This window comes from Trachurus trachurus (genome assembly GCF_905171665.1).
Source record: "Trachurus trachurus genome assembly, chromosome: 15".
Classification (NCBI taxonomy): Eukaryota; Metazoa; Chordata; class Actinopteri; order Carangiformes; family Carangidae; genus Trachurus; species Trachurus trachurus.
This window is the reverse complement of record NC_139906.1, coordinates 9,558,051-9,573,780: the sequence shown is the minus strand read 5'-3', so window position 1 is coordinate 9,573,780 and position 15,730 is coordinate 9,558,051. Positions and strand designations below refer to the sequence as shown.

General features: G+C 39.5%; 2 protein-coding genes across 2 annotated transcripts; one reads left to right on the top strand and one right to left on the bottom strand.

Annotated features, from left to right (window-relative positions):
• Positions 1–1,798: 1,798 nt before the first annotated feature.
• On the bottom strand, positions 1,799–3,277 carry LOC310998200 (C-signal; the record flags this gene model as incomplete). Its single annotated transcript, XM_083988137.1, has 4 exons — positions 1,799–1,990; positions 2,102–2,196; positions 2,318–2,495; positions 2,951–3,277. The coding sequence occupies 4 exons, from the start codon at positions 3,275–3,277 to the stop codon at positions 1,799–1,801; spliced, it is 792 nt and encodes a 263-aa protein (XP_083844263.1).
• Positions 3,278–4,105: 828 nt separating this feature from the next.
• nphp1 (nephronophthisis 1) lies at positions 4,106–9,886 on the top strand (the record flags this gene model as incomplete). The annotated part of the gene is made up of 20 exons (XM_083988478.1): positions 4,106–4,171; positions 4,786–4,847; positions 4,976–5,036; positions 5,205–5,338; positions 5,421–5,625; positions 5,891–5,992; positions 6,233–6,393; positions 6,499–6,547; positions 6,646–6,733; positions 6,923–7,017; positions 7,241–7,369; positions 7,617–7,691; positions 7,823–7,933; positions 8,071–8,153; positions 8,341–8,417; positions 8,545–8,644; positions 8,774–8,886; positions 8,986–9,059; positions 9,337–9,381; positions 9,608–9,886. 20 exons carry the CDS (start codon positions 4,106–4,108, stop codon positions 9,884–9,886), a joined length of 2,109 nt encoding a protein of 702 aa, XP_083844604.1.
• Positions 9,887–15,730: the final 5,844 nt, after the last annotated feature.

Below are 15,730 nucleotides of genomic sequence, written 5' to 3'. Positions count from 1 at the left end.
AGATTTCAGTTTTCAAAAGCCATTCAAATGAAATATCAACAAAAAAAATTGCTCTATAAATGATATTGATTACACTTCAAAATTAATCAGAAAGTGCAAAGCAGAGATATGTTGCACAGAAAATGTAATGTGATATTTTCAAAAACAGACGATAAGATTGTTGAATAGTCATACAGTAACTATAAGTACAGCAGATACTACAGGTTACTGGATAGTTAAATAATACCAAAAGAAATACCATACTGATTAAGACGTGCCACAAAGACAAGGAGAAAAAAAAAGAACCATTATATAAGACCCTCACCATAAAACGTGGACAACGTGGAGTAATACAACTGTACAGTAGCTAATCTCAGCCACTGAGGGATTATTATGGAGAACAATCAGTTACCAGAAGTGCATTGTAATGAAAACCACCACAATGCAGTAGAAATACAGATGCAATCATTTCCATAATAAAAGTCAAGAACATTAATTATGTTTCTAAATGCTGCCATCTCCTGGATAAAAGGTAATTAACCATGTTGTGTATGAAGCAAATGTAAGGAATGCTCAATGATCATTTTCATGTAGGCTGGTTTCTGTAATGGAGTAAATGTCAGTCTCAGTGGAGACGTTATTTAATGTCTTCATTAGATGAATGTAGTTACGGATAAATAAATTAACCTGGTAACCTCAATTAGTTAAGAATCAGGTCAGTCGTGTATAGCCGTCATGTGTAAGTCCCTTAACAGGATTGAGCTCAGTCATTACAGCCAATTAGTCATCCCACGTCTCTCCACTTCTTCTGTAAAGAAGACCTGCACAAACATAAACACTATCACAGATAGACTGCGCAGCAGGTTTGCTCCTAAAGCAGTGATTTACAGGATAAATATTTGACCATTTCTGAGATAACATTTTTTTTTACATAAAGGGGACCATTTCCAACATATATCAAATAGCTCTTCACTGTTGAACCTGCTTTCAGTCTGATTTCAAGGTATTGTTTTGAATGTATCAGTGGCACCACATTGTGATTCCTGGATACTGTGACACATGGAATAATGTAATGAGAAAAAGTTATTTTTATTGGACAATAAGGCATTAAACACAACAAATAATAGTTGGAATTGTTTGATGTGTCATATCTAAAGGGATAGTTCCACATCTTGGGAAATATGCTTTTACTTGCCAAGGTTACTTACTTGAGTTTGTGTACTTATTTGCCTAATGTAATATGACACGTTCATTTGTGAGCTTAAGATGTGTTGGATTGGTGGTGGATTTCTTTCTACCTTTGTGGCGGGTTAATCTCCTGTTTTAGTTCATTTTAGCTGAATGAACAAATACTGTATGTTTGCAGTGTCATCAATCTTATCATCTAACTCTTGGATAGAAGGCAAATAATCATACTATTCCTTACACATAAACCACCTGATACTGCAAAAAACTTTATTATTATTATTATTATTATATATTATTTCTGCTGCCAACGTACGCCCAAGTTATGCTACATTAGATCAATATCAAATTTACAGCAGTATGAAGTCTTACAATGACACAAGGCCTTCACATGATGGTATTACACACATGTTTAGTGTCACAGCTCAATGAAGCACTTTGGCTGGTTGTGAGGTAGTGGGAGAGGTTTGTTTTTGACTAGTTTGACCGCGACTGCATCAGGAACCACTTTTACAGAACTATATTCAGTTCTGAAGATTTTTCAATGTTAAGGCTTGTTTCACATTTAGATGCTGCAGAGAGAGTCGGAGAGAAGACCAGAAGTGAATAAATCCTCTTTGTCCTTTTATAGATTCTACCAAGGAAGCTCAGTCCCGTCCCAGCTGTATGCCTTGCCAGTCTTTTCCATATTCAGTGCCTCTATGATGCTCATCAAACAGCTGACAGAGTGTTCGGCGCTGAACAACTTGTCTTTTGGCACATTCCTGTGATAAGGCCGGGAGAGGTCTGTGTTTACCGTTCCTGGATGTAAGGATACACACACCACCTAGAAACAATCAGAAACAAGTTCTTTAAGTCCATACCCAAACACATTTTCTCAGTTGGACTTGATTTTGTTCATGGAATTTAAAAAAAAAGAGTTAACATTCAGGCCTACCTTGGGTCGACTACGCCCCAGCTCTATAGACAGATTTCTGGTGGCCATGTTGAGAGCAGCTTTAGACATCCTGTAGCTGTACCAACCCCCAAGACCTGAGAGAAGAAGGCAAAGGAAGCAGGAAGTTGCAGTGGCGTAGTGTACATAGCCTACTGTGTGTTCATGTATATAAAAGGATTCTGTATTGTAACCTGTTTTCTGCTTTACAATGCCTACCGTTGTCACCAATGGATCCCACTTTGGCAGTGATGTTGACGATGATGCCACTGTGCTGCTTAGCTTTTTCTGCTGGCTGTTGCCCAAAACTACCTCCACCCTTCTGAAGGAGAGGGGCAAAATACTTTGCCATAACCAGTGGACCCACAGAGTTGGTTGTCAAAGTAGAAATGATGCCCTAGAAGAGAAAATCAATCAAAAAATCAGTACAAATCCATGGTTCAAACATTTAAGATGGTGGTGGGCTTTGGTGGTGCCTCCTGTTCATTTCCAGGTAATAGAGACACCTGGTGGTTTCCCGGACCTCAGCATGGACACAAAGATGACAAGTTTATATTAGGAAAAAATATGGTTGAATACTTCGAAACTGGATTTAATAGTAAACCCAAACTTTGCATCCAAGATTATATTGCCTCACAAAATATGATTTATAGATTTACAGTAAGGTCCAATTGCTCAAAATGATAGATTTTGTCAATGTAACAGGAGGCTTGTTCCTTGGCAGCATAATCTGAGCCAGAATCCAAGTATTGCATTTCAACAGCTGTGAGTTAGCTGTAAAGTACATATTTCCTAACTGACAGAAAAAGATACACCACTTTAAAGCACTACAATCAAAATAGCATGCTTTACCTGAGCAGAGACATCTCTCAGACTGGTCTCTCCCTTCCCAGATGGGTGAAGCATTGCCGACGAGTTGACAATCAAATCCAGCCGACCGAAGCTCTCCTTAACCCGCTCCGCAGCTCCTCTGATGTCCTCCTCCCGGTTCACGTCCAGCCTGAGGACCGTCAGCCTCCCCGGGTGTTGGCCGGCCAGGCCCCGCAGCTCGGCGGCACCGTCCGGGTTTCGACATGTCGCTATAACGGCAGCAGGTGTTTTGTTTTTTAGGATATGTTTGCAAAATTCAAGCCCCAGTCCTCTGCCGGCGCCTTGAATGAGAGCGATGGGGGCAGCCATGACAGGTAAATGACATAACAGTGTGGGACATGAATGGAGGAAGGTTGTATTTGCTGCGTTCATGTACTATCAGAACGTCGTTATTTCGAGAACTTTGATTGTCAAGATAGTAAATACATGACTGTAAAATTACTTTTACAAAACATTAAAGCTAAATTTGTTAACTTGACACACTGAGTAGAAACAATATGTGGTTTGGGATCAAATTTTCGACTTTATTATTAAGAATTCAAAACTAACGAGGCGAACCTAAAGGCAGCATGTTTCACAACATGAATAGTACGCCCTCTGTAGGTTATCAGGAGGTTTCTTACACAACTCCGCATACACACTACACGTGTCTCTGTCTCATTTAATTAAATCAACACTACTTTCCTTTTGTCCTATGTAACACGATAAAGTCTTACTTGCAAGCAATCACGAAAATACAAAGTACTAACCTCATAAAATAAAAGAAGCAACTTCAGTAGAGATTTTTTTCCCCCAACAGCTCCGTCCTCCAGCCAGTAGGTGGCGGTAGCTTGATAGAGGGGGAAGAAGCGTGTCAGATAGTTTCTCTTTTTTATGTATAATACATTCAATTTGACAATAAACAAAACATAAAAACGATTAATATACCACATATATTTCTTGAAATATATTTTTTACAAATCATAAATTCACACTAAACAAGATGATCTGGGTATCTCCCTCTAGGCAACGCCTGAAGAAGAACTCGGTTGCCTAGCGACCAGTGGAAGTGTAGCGTCAGCTAGCCACTGTAGCAAGGACCTGCTAACACCGCGCTAACACATTATAGATTATTATGAATCATAAAACGACGAACAAATGCCACCAAAAAGAAAGGGACCTTTGCAGCTTGTCCAGAGAGAAGTGGACGAAATCAAAAAACAGGTTTGTTACAGACTGGTGCCTGCTTTGTGTGTGTTTTTTTTGTCGCAAAGTGATGCTTTAACTCACAGTGTGAAACTGAATATTAGCACGTCAAGAGAAGTTGATGCAGAGTTATTTCAGGCAATGATCTTCTGTTTATCAATTATATCGATCCCAGAGTTTGAGGTGAAGCAGTTTCGTTAGAGGAAGTTTGATTGGCCCAATTGTATCATTACAGTTCATCTTACAGTTCGTTTTACCTTGTAGCCTCCTCTAACCATACGTTGATTTCAGCGGGTAATCAATGTAAACAAAGGTAAACATTTGGATTTATTTGAAAAAGTACAGGCTTTTGATGGCTGAAACTAATCCCGAAGTTTGTAGAATACACCAAGGTAAAGTAGATAACAGGCTGTTTAATGTGGAGCTCACTCAAGAACTAGGAAATCATTAAAATGTCTGATTTTAAATGAAGACTGGCCTGCAGCATGGCGTCTTAAATTAGCTTCATTTTTTATGTACAATTTTTGTTTAAGATGGTCACAAGAGGAGACAAACCAAAGACCAGATTACAAGACCTGCTGCTTGACTGTCCTGTGTTCAATATATATTTTGAAATGGTTCTTTTAACCCAGGTTGACAGTCTGGTGAAGGATGTGCAGAAACAGGATGGATCTACTGAAGAGGCTTTTCGAAGGTAAACAGCTTCAACAGAGCCAAAGCATCGTTTCCCTAAACTACAACTCCAGTTAAGACCAGGAACCTCCTCCAGACTTTCACTGAAACTAATGTAGTTTCATTTTAAATCTGTCTAATTCCAAACAGATGTCAAGACCTCCAGATGTCGGCTGAGAAGACACAAAGGACGCTAAAGAAACTGACAAAGGTAAGTGATGTGCTGTCCCCACAAATAATGTTAAACCTAAGTTTGTTGACAACCAATTTTGGGGTAGACATCAAGGTAATTTGTTCTTTGAAGTTTGTGATAAATCTTGGAATAAACTGACCACAACACTGCATGTTATTGATTCAAAAATTCATGATTTGCCTCTAGGCTGATGAGCTGGCTCCCGTTGGAAATTATGATAAGAGGAAAGAGGAAGAGGAGAGACGACTGCAGGACATCATGGAGCGTCTGAATAAGCTCTCTCTGGAGCTTTCACCACCAGGGCCGAGCACCGGTGCAGGGTCAGTGACCTGAGAGCTAACAATTAACAATTTTAAAACATCTAAACACCTAAATTTAAAAATATCTTGCATTCATCCACAGTGATGTTTCAAAGGAAGACAGTGAGGACGATGCTGATGAAGACAGTAATGATGATGATGATGATGATGATGATGAAGATGATGCTGACGGTGATGAGGATGAAGATGAGAACCAAGCTGTGAAACCATTCTCTCAGTCAGACCCTCCCGTCTACACTGTCCTCTGCGATTTCAAAGGAGACCAGGAAGGAGATCTGCCTGTTCAGGTGAAGTACTTCCTGTTTCACGCACTGAGAATGAGCACGGACAACAAGTTGTGATATACAATTTCTAGGTATTTTATCTCATGTAGACAGACAGACTTGTTCCCAGATTTCCCAGACTTTCATACCTGCTTATCATGAATTGAGTTTCATCTGCTTTGCTCTTTTAAATGTTTCTTTAAACAAAAACAAAAAAAGTCTCTTTGAAGGCAATGCATGGACTAACGTGAAGTGAAATGACTTTGAATTTACCCACTTTTTTTTAAAGAGGGGGGACATATTGAGGATTATCAGGAAGACAGCAGATGGATGGTGGCTGGCTCAGGACACTAAAGGCAACAGAGGAGTGGTACCAAAAAACTACCTGAAGGTACACAACCTGATAAACATCTGCACCACACAGTGTTAAATAAATACTATTGATTATTTATACTGTTCATTTAAACAAGTATCAAGCACTTTTGTACAACATATAAGATAACTGTGAACATGATGTGTATTAAAAAAGGTTTAAAATTAAAACGAAACTTCAGTATTCATAATAAACCGCCCTAATTTTCATTGAAGTAACTTTGATGTGTTACTGTAAAACAAAACACAAATTTTTCAGATTGGCTCTGGTTTTGACAATGAAAATGAAGATGAAAATGATGATGATGATGAAGATGACGACGACGACGATGATGATGGTGACAGTGATGAAAATGGGGAGGAGTCAGAGGAGGAAGAGCAAGATGGTGAAGAACTGACCAATGATCGAGACAAACAGAGGTTCAACTTTTAAATTTTTTGTAGAAATTAAGTCGAATGATGTCTATGGATGACAAACAACAACATGTGATCGTAATGTTAACGCTGTCTTTTTTTCTGTGACAGCGGAGCTTTAAATTCAAACTGGTCCACAGTGAGGAAAGCTCTGACTGAGGTAAAACTACATCCTCTAATTATAACGACTAGAACTGATAGCGCTGTTCATGTGCCCAACTAAAAATACTGTGTATTTCATATGTGTGTGTGGACCAGATTGATACAACAGATGTGCTGTCTGCCATGGGGGCAATACCTTCAGGATTCAGACCATCAACTCTCAACAAACTGCTGGTGGATGAAGGTCATTATACACTCTCAGACACACACACACTTACACGTACTGTTAATCAGCTTCTTGAATAATTAACTCATTTCAGCTCTGAATTGTTTACAAGAAAATCACACCCAGTTAATACAAATTTCCTGGTATTTCTGTTTTTAAAACCAGTCTTTAATCATTTCTTTAATAACCATTTGTGTCTTCGTCTAGGTGTCACGTACAGAGGAAGTCACCATATTCAGCCTGAGCTCAGCCAATCACAGCTGTCCTTTAAAGACCTCTTTCTGGACCCTGACACTGGCAGGGTGAGATGGTTGCTCTTTCTTTCAGCGTTCTCTCCGTTTCTCATCATCCGGTCACGATATATTTTATTGCGTATTGTTGTGTACTGTATGATGGTTTTATCCACGCTGTAAAGCACTCTGTGTATTCGTACTGAGAAGGGTGCTATATAAATAAAGTACTTACTTACTTACTTACTCACGATCATGCCGTCTTGACTCAGATTTCTCTGAACTTGTCTTGTAGGTTCGGGCTCGGCAGGTCCACACGTGTGTCTGTTTCACTTTGTGGAGCTGCAGGATGATTCCTACTCCCGGGGTTGGAGTTCAGGTCCTCAGCCGACACGTCCGCCTCTGTGCCTTTGATGGAGCTCAGGTATCCTGCGTGTGTCTGTTGTAAATACAGCTCTACTCCTTTACAAGTGGACACCATTTAATACTGGTTATTTTTTAGTTAAAAGTTAAAATTAGCCTGTAAATCCATTTTCAAATCACTACTTTTAGATACAAATGTCCCTGTTAATGTGCAATTGATTAACCTTGATTTCATTTTTAGGAAGAATTATCTACTCTAAAATCTTTTTCTATCGCAATTTTTTTCTAAATGAGTCTTTGTGTTTCAGGTGTTGAGTAACATCCACACAGTGAGGGCAACTTACAACTCCAAGAGCCCCAAGACCTGGAGCTTTTCTCCTAGGGTAGGTTTACAGCATGATTGAAATGGTATCACACACTGTCACACTGTTCCTCTCATTGTCTGGTCAGATACTTTGCTCAAACTATTTCTGCCTAGGAAACTCAGAAGTGTATTTGTGTGTGTTTGCTCCAGATGGCAGGAATCCTACCCAGCCTCCTAGACGGAGACTGTTTCTTACGCTGCAACTCCACGTCTCCTAACCTCGGTATCCTCTTTGAACTGGGAGTCACATTTATACGAAATGTAAGGATAAACCCAAACCCACACATACAGATACACATGATGTGATGAATAAAATACAAAGAAACATATTTTTTTTGTTATGAAAGAGGAACCCTTTATGATCACGAAGGAACTGCACGTGTCTGTGTGTGTTTCAGTCGACAGGTGAGAGAGGAGACCTGAGCTGTGGGTGGGCTTTCCTCAAACTGACCGATGAGGCTGGCAATCCACTTCCCAACAGGTATATACTGTATATATATACACAAACATTATAGTTTTAATTTCACATTTACTTTTTTTTTCTAATATGCACATCCTGAATGAAGAAACTGTGAACATTTACAATATGAACAATGTCTTTATAAAAAGTTACAGACTTAAGTAATTCTGCACTCAGTACTTAAATGTCTTATCTAATGTGTGTGTAGGACCTATGAGCTGCCAGTGAGCGGTGGAACTCCCTATGAGAAGGACGTAGCAGTGGAGGCTTCGGTCACCAGAGGATGTAAGAAGACACAACAACAGATGTCTGAGAGAGGATTGGCTTTGAAATACATTAAGGGAAAAAAACAAGAAACACTGGAGTTGTGAGTTTAAAACCAGCATCTCTTCTCTGCTTCTCCCTTTCTCAGCTCAAGCTGGTGTTTTCCAGCAGATGCTCCAGGCCCGGCGTCAGCCCAAATTGATTGTCAAGATAAAATCAGCGAACAGCCGAACCAGAACGCAGCTCAGGTGGGAGGATGAATCAGTGATAAAAAACAACAACAACACAGCCTGAACACCTGCTCTGGATTATGTTATATAATTAAGTATTATGTATATAATCATAAACTAATCTAGAGGCTGCTTCTTCCCTTTCAGTCTCCTGCCAGACACTCTGATGCACTGTCTGAGCTGTGTCCACCTGCTGGCTCTGCACAGACAGCTGCTGGCTGACACGCTACTGATGGACAGGCCGACCATGCAAAATGCAGGTAAAAACACACACACACACACTTCATGCCTCTTATCTAAATACCACATATCACCTGTTCTTAGAAACAGCATTTGAATACCTTTGGTGTGTGTTTTAGATCTGATATGCAGTCCTATACTCTCTACCTTCCCTGTGCTGTTGGACCAACCAGACCTGCTGGATGCACTCAGGGTCAGTATGGAGAGATTATAGCATGTTTGTTGTTATTGAAGTTGTATTATAAGCACTAATTGCTAACAAGCCTCTGGAACAACATTTGGACCAAAATTAGTTACTAAAAGTTGCCTGACACACAGTTATAAGAAAGAGTTGCTTTAGCTAGCAGGATGACTCATCCAGTTTATATAATGAACAACAAAATCTTGAGCGCACCACTGAGTAAGTGGGGGAAAAAAAAACATAATTCAGCAATTTTACAACTAAAATGATCAGATGTTTTCTCCTTCAGGGTGCCTGGCTGGATGCTGAGACCAATATGAGCAGAGCACAAAGGGTGAGATGTGCATGTGTGTGCATGTGTGTTTGTGTTTGTAATGCCAGTACAGACCTGTAGAGGGCAGTGTCAGTATGAGTAAACGGGTTGCTTCTCTCCACCGTCAAGTTAAAGCGTGTCTGTGTGTGTTTGTCCCTGAGTGTGTATCCAGTGTACAGTATGTCGTCCGTGCCAGCTGCTGATGAGTTGTGTAAATAAATTGTCTCATCTTTCTGTGTGTTTGCAGAGAGACTTGAATTTCCTGAAGCAGGAGTTTGTTAAAGTCTACATGTCGTCCATCTACTTCCTCCTCCACTCGCCCTCGCTGCCCGGTCACCGCTGGGCCGACCCTCTGTCGGAGGAGCAGCGGGGCAGGTTCATCTACGCCACCCTGGACTCCCTCAAACACACCCAGCACACCACCGGCCAATCAGGAGGTCCGGAGGTCTTTGTCGACCCCATGCACCCTCATCTTGCCTTTGATGTCACAGAGTTGACCTTTGACCTCCTTAATGTAGCGCGGTAACAATTACAAATTGCCATTCATCATAATTTGATTGGAGTGGATTATATTTATGTAAATTGTAATTTAATTGAGTCGAGATATTAGTTTTGTCTATTCAAAAGGAACAAAACCCCCAAAATGTGCCACAAATACTTTTTTTAAATGTGTAAACTTAATGAAGGAAGCAATATCTTGTATTTTTGCTATTGTAAATAAACCCCATGAAAACCAACCATTATCTCAGGCTCAAGTCCACTGGTTTCAAAAAAAAAACAATACCCCAGAAGTCCTACTAGTTATTGAATAATTCATTCCAGTAATGTAAAAAAAAAACATAAGCAAATAAACAGACCAACAGGAAAGGCTGTATGTTTCTTTGCCATTATGCCAAAGGAACAAAAATAATACTCTTTAATCTGAAGACAGAGTGCCTTAATCTTTTCCATGGCTGTCTACATTACTCAATATGTAATAAGACTTTTCAGATCTTATTTTCTGGGAGGAAAAACATCAGACTTTGGAACTTGTTGTAATGTTTTTGGCTTTTTTTCATGGGATTTGTTGAAAATAGTGAAAAATGCTGAATATCACCACGCTGAGCAAACACTTGTGATGACACTCCAGAAATGCTTACATAATGCTTACTGTACATACCTTGCAGAACATACACAGACATTTGTGTACCTTATGACAACTTGAGACACTGATCATGTCTGTTCATCACTTGAACAGGTGTGAAATGGAAGTTGAACAAATCATTTAATCATTGGTTTCACTTTGCCCCTGTTTAATTTAACACATATTAAAGGAATAAGAAGAGGATGGACTCTTGGTGCTGAGGCCAAAGTGGAATTAAAATAAAAGAACCAATGTTGGCATCATTATTGTGCTTTGATACTGTTATTTACTGTCAGATTGATCTATTTTATAATAAACTAATAAAACCAGATGCTGATTTATGGCTGATCTACTTGTGTCATGTTGTTTTCTTCAGCTCTGTCATTTATTTGGCTGGTCACTTATCAGCTCCACTCATCTCCACCCATTAGTTCAACATCAGTCATGTGTGTGTTAGTCTTTCTGTGAGTGTGTGTGTGTGTGTGTGTGGTATAGGGTTACAGGCTATAAGAGCAGTGCTCACAGTTAATAATTAGTTTGCTGCCGTCTTTTTATAGCCCGGTATAAAAGAACAAGAGCAGTGAGAGATTGGATCAGTCTGAGCACAGACATCAGTTCATCAGTTGTGGTTTCACATCTCAGGTAACGCTTATTAATCAGGTGAATAATGGCAACAATACAACTGTTATAGATGTGATAAACACGTTGACATTCATCCAATTTTGAATCGAATTAGCAAAACGAAGTGAAAAGCACTGAGGTTACCTCATCCCTCATAAATCTTGCGTTTAATTCAGACTTCCAGAAATATTAAAAACATATACTTATTTATTTTTTAAGAACTTCAAAGATGGATTTTTATTTGCATAGTTAACAAAATTGTGAATTAAGTCTATTAAGCTCTCAAACTGAATCTTTTTGCAGTGGATGGAGGCTGAATAAGTGCTTCCCTGTTTTCACCGCTGTTTTTCTCTTCTCATATGTAAGTATTTGCACAGTTCCTTTAAGAGAGTAGAAAAACAATGCACACCCGTAAACATTTAACTATTCTGTGGCCCCACTAAGAGCACTCGTTCCCCATCATCCACCCAGTTACAAGCCACCAACAACTTAACCTTTGACCCTTAAAATGGCCCCTTGTTTAAGTGAGGACTGACTGAAACATCCTCATGTGTCTCCATCACTCAGGTCCAGAACCTAAATGTACACACACACACACACACCTACACACACACACACACACACACACACACACACACACACACACACACACACACACACACACACACACACACACACACACACACACACACACACACACATGAGCCTCTCTTTTGTGCACTGTTTGCTGGGGAATAATATTGCAGATCCTGCGTATCCACATTCCTGCGCTGTTGTTGGTGATGTTGTCCGTGGTAACCAAAGAGCAGTGTTCACTGTTGAGCTTAAAAAATCTATATAAAAAACAAAACAAAACTATAGATCAAGGGGAATTAAATTAAAGAAGCTGTAGCCAGTAGGATTTTTTTAATTTCTTGTTAAATTAAATATCAAATCACTCAATCAACTTACTGTTTTAATTGATGCATTGTGCTGTGATTGGTTTGTTTATTGATTGATGAATTAATCAGGCATTCATTTGACTAATTTTCCCTGTTTTTCATTTTCATTTTATCAGTACATGCTGTTCATGAGGCAGTGGCTCTGCACATCACTGGATACTGACAACTCTTGCCTCCTGTAGTGCAAAGAAACTCAAGCACAGACAGAAAACCTCATTGTAGACGAGACTGCCATTGTCACCTGGAAACGCCGAGACGTTCTCACCCACTTCTCTTTTTTTTGTGCCCCGGCAGAACTATTGTGTCTGAGGAGGAGTAAGAGGAGTAAGAGGAGGAGGCCCAAAAGCAGATCAAGACCAGTCGAGCAAGAAAATGTGAGATTCCCGAGCATAATTGGGTTTGAGCTGGAAATATGATCCAGGAGAGGTGTGTTTTTTTCCTCCTTGTTTGAAAAAGTAAACATTCATCCATCCTGAACAGGACTGTATATCTTTAGGAGCATGAAGAGCAGTAATCCTTAAATAATATTGACTGATACAACTTTCCATATTGTATGCAAATGTATATGTGTATGTCTGAGACTGACATTTATAGACAGACAGGTTTATAACTTTTAAAGGTAATTTTGCATATAATTAAACATACTTTGTAAAATATGTGGTTGCAACTGCTTATACCATATAAAAATGAATCATACAAACACGTAAGTAAATGTGCATATACAATTTGTGCACTAGAATATTGATGTGTAGCATATTTGGCAACATCACTCTTGATATAATAAGGATATGCATGCCACATTTCTGTATAGGTGGTAAGACATTTGTGTTTGTCATCCCTCTGGGGAGGTCAAAGGTCAGGCCCAGCTCCTCAGCAGACCCCCTGGAGCTGGAGCTCACAGGGATTCATCAAAGCACAGAGTCACTGCAGAACAAAAGTGCATCAATCTGGCTCCTCAAGTTGAAGTTCATCTTGATGGAGAGAAGTCCTGAAACATTTCATTTCTTCTTTATCTTTTTGTGAATGAAAAATATGTGTGGGATTTGTAAAACAGGAGCCAAAACACAATGCATTCTTTATCAGGGTTTGTGTGTGTGTGTATTACATTATATAACTACACCTGATACTGACAAATAGCCATTGTTTTTTGACGGAGCTGGCAGGGGTTCCCATGGAGGTGTTTGTGTACATAGATATGTGTGTGTGTGTGTGTGTAGGCCTGTAACCAGATCCAAATGGAAGGAGCTGGTCCAAGGTGTGTCTCTTTTAACATTGGCCAAATGCAGCTTGTCGGCTGCCTGGTGAGAGTTACCCAGTTTCACTGTCTGTTTATCTGGTGTTTAGACGAGCCTATAGGGCAGTTTTACATGTGGTTAGGTGAGATAAAGTAAAAACAATTACATGTTATGCAGATCTTTTTTTTTTTTTTTAACAGAATCAATTGTTGGTAGGAATATCCAGGGTATCTAACTCATACAAAACAATACAGATAGATTTAAAAAATGCAATACTGTGTATGTTAATGGCTCTAATGTGTCAGTAGATAGATATATAGAGACAAATATATTTGTGTTTGAAAACACAATAAATGACAGGTAAGAAGTAGAAATGTGTGTCACAAATGCTACTTTATATGTATTTATTGGAAATATATTGTAAAACTGTTGTTAATTTGTGTGAGCATGACCTCATAAAACCTGAGAACATAAAAAAAAACCTTCAGATTATACTGGGGGTGTGGTCATCAAACTGTTTGGCTGAAGAGCTGCCTGGTTACTCTTCAAAATAAAATAAAACATAATAATTTCACCCCCAAACTGACACCTTTCACCCCCAAATAACCTGCGTTGAAACAGTGAAGGCGTCACGTGTGTGTCATTGATTGTGTTGCCAAGAATGTAGAACAGCTTTAATGAACTGGAGGAATCTGGCAGATGTTCCTGCAGTCATGTCAGGTTCTGTAGGATTGTGTCTTGTGAACATATCAGTGACCGTTTGCTTTGCAGCAACAGAGAAAATTTTACAAACACAGTTTTAGTGAAAATGGGGCGAACAGGTTATAGGGTGAGTCAGCTTGGGCAGGACAAAGCCAGTTTATGCTGTTGAAAAGACACCTTCCCAACATGAAAGCTTAACTTCCAGAATGATTCACCACCATTTTGTACGGGCAGTTAGCCAAGGGCATCATTAGCGTGAATCCCAACATAATGCATGTTTTACAAGAAAAGACACTCCTTGCTTGAGGCTTGTTTTATTGTGAAATAGTGCAGCGATCCGTTAAAGTGAACTTAAACACAGTCAAAATGATACATGCACGCTCAACTTTCAGATTATGCATATGAGCCTGTTATGCGTCTTTACTACAACTCAAATACACTTAATTGTAAGCAATGGCTTTTCTTCAGTACTTTTCTTCTTCTTCTCTTGACCTCCAGAAAAATGTCTCCACTTTGTCTAACCATTATGGTGGTTGGCAAACAGCTTTTTGGTGCATTACCACCACTTTTCTCATGTTTATTAGCTACAAATGGATGCTTTAAATTCACCGTCCACCAAAAAAAATGAACACAACTCAAGCACAACACTGACATTCTACATCTGTATCCATGTGTGTGAATGATAGGCCTATTTATTTAGTGACAACGCTGCTGAGTGACTGATATTGAATTGACAGAGATGAAAAGACAGAGCATCGTTCGACACAATGGGTTTTGTATGTTGTCCTTAGATTTAATCCTCTGGCCTGGAGACCATCACACTGTGTTTGTCAACTGGACTGGACGACACACTCAGACAAAAACCCCAACCAGATCACACACTGTGACTCACAGCCGATTGATCTGCACCTCAAAGATAAACTTGATGCTGATAATATTGCTGTAGGTAATGGATGAAGATATAAACTTAGCTTAGCGTGATTAGAAACAAGGGGAAACTGCTAGCACAACTTAAGTTCACATTATAGGCCAACGCCTTTCTTTAATCCATATTAGGTTTTACAAGCATAGCAGTGGGACCAGTGCGACCAGTATCTCCCTGAGGTGTCTCATGGTTGAATCATTTATTCTCTTCAGGTGGAAAGCTACAGTGTGATGAATAAAATATTTGATCCCATGCAGCCACTCCTGAACTCTCTTTCTTTCTTTGCTTTGTTTGCTCTCTTATTTCAGTCCAAACCACCTCATCTACTTGTGTGTTCCTGTTTGACTTTTCCTGTCCCAACCCCTTGCTGTCTTCATCCCTTCATGTTCAGCAAAGCGTGCATTGTGTTAACAAACCAAACACACTGTGTCTCTCTCTCTACCTTCGTTCATTAAGTTTTATCTTTGAAACCAGTTTAACATGAAAGAAGGTCAGTGAGTTCCTACAAAAACACAACACTCAGACCTCCATTTAGCCCATCCTCAGAAACACTGAAGTTGTGTTTTTAAAGTGTGTTCGTGCATTTGCTTGCACTATGAGTATTCGCAGCCTGTTTGTATTTTTTTTCCAGTGTTGTGAGTTTTTACAGCGCATTTGCAGCATTTGCATGTGACATCAGTTTTTGCAGTACGTTCCTGTATTTGCAAGTGTTGTGACTTTTTCTCAGTGCATACATAATTGAACCGATGACACACAACCGATGTTGCACACTTATTTGCATGTGTTTTACTGCACAGGGCTCTCAGGGCCACCATAGACATTG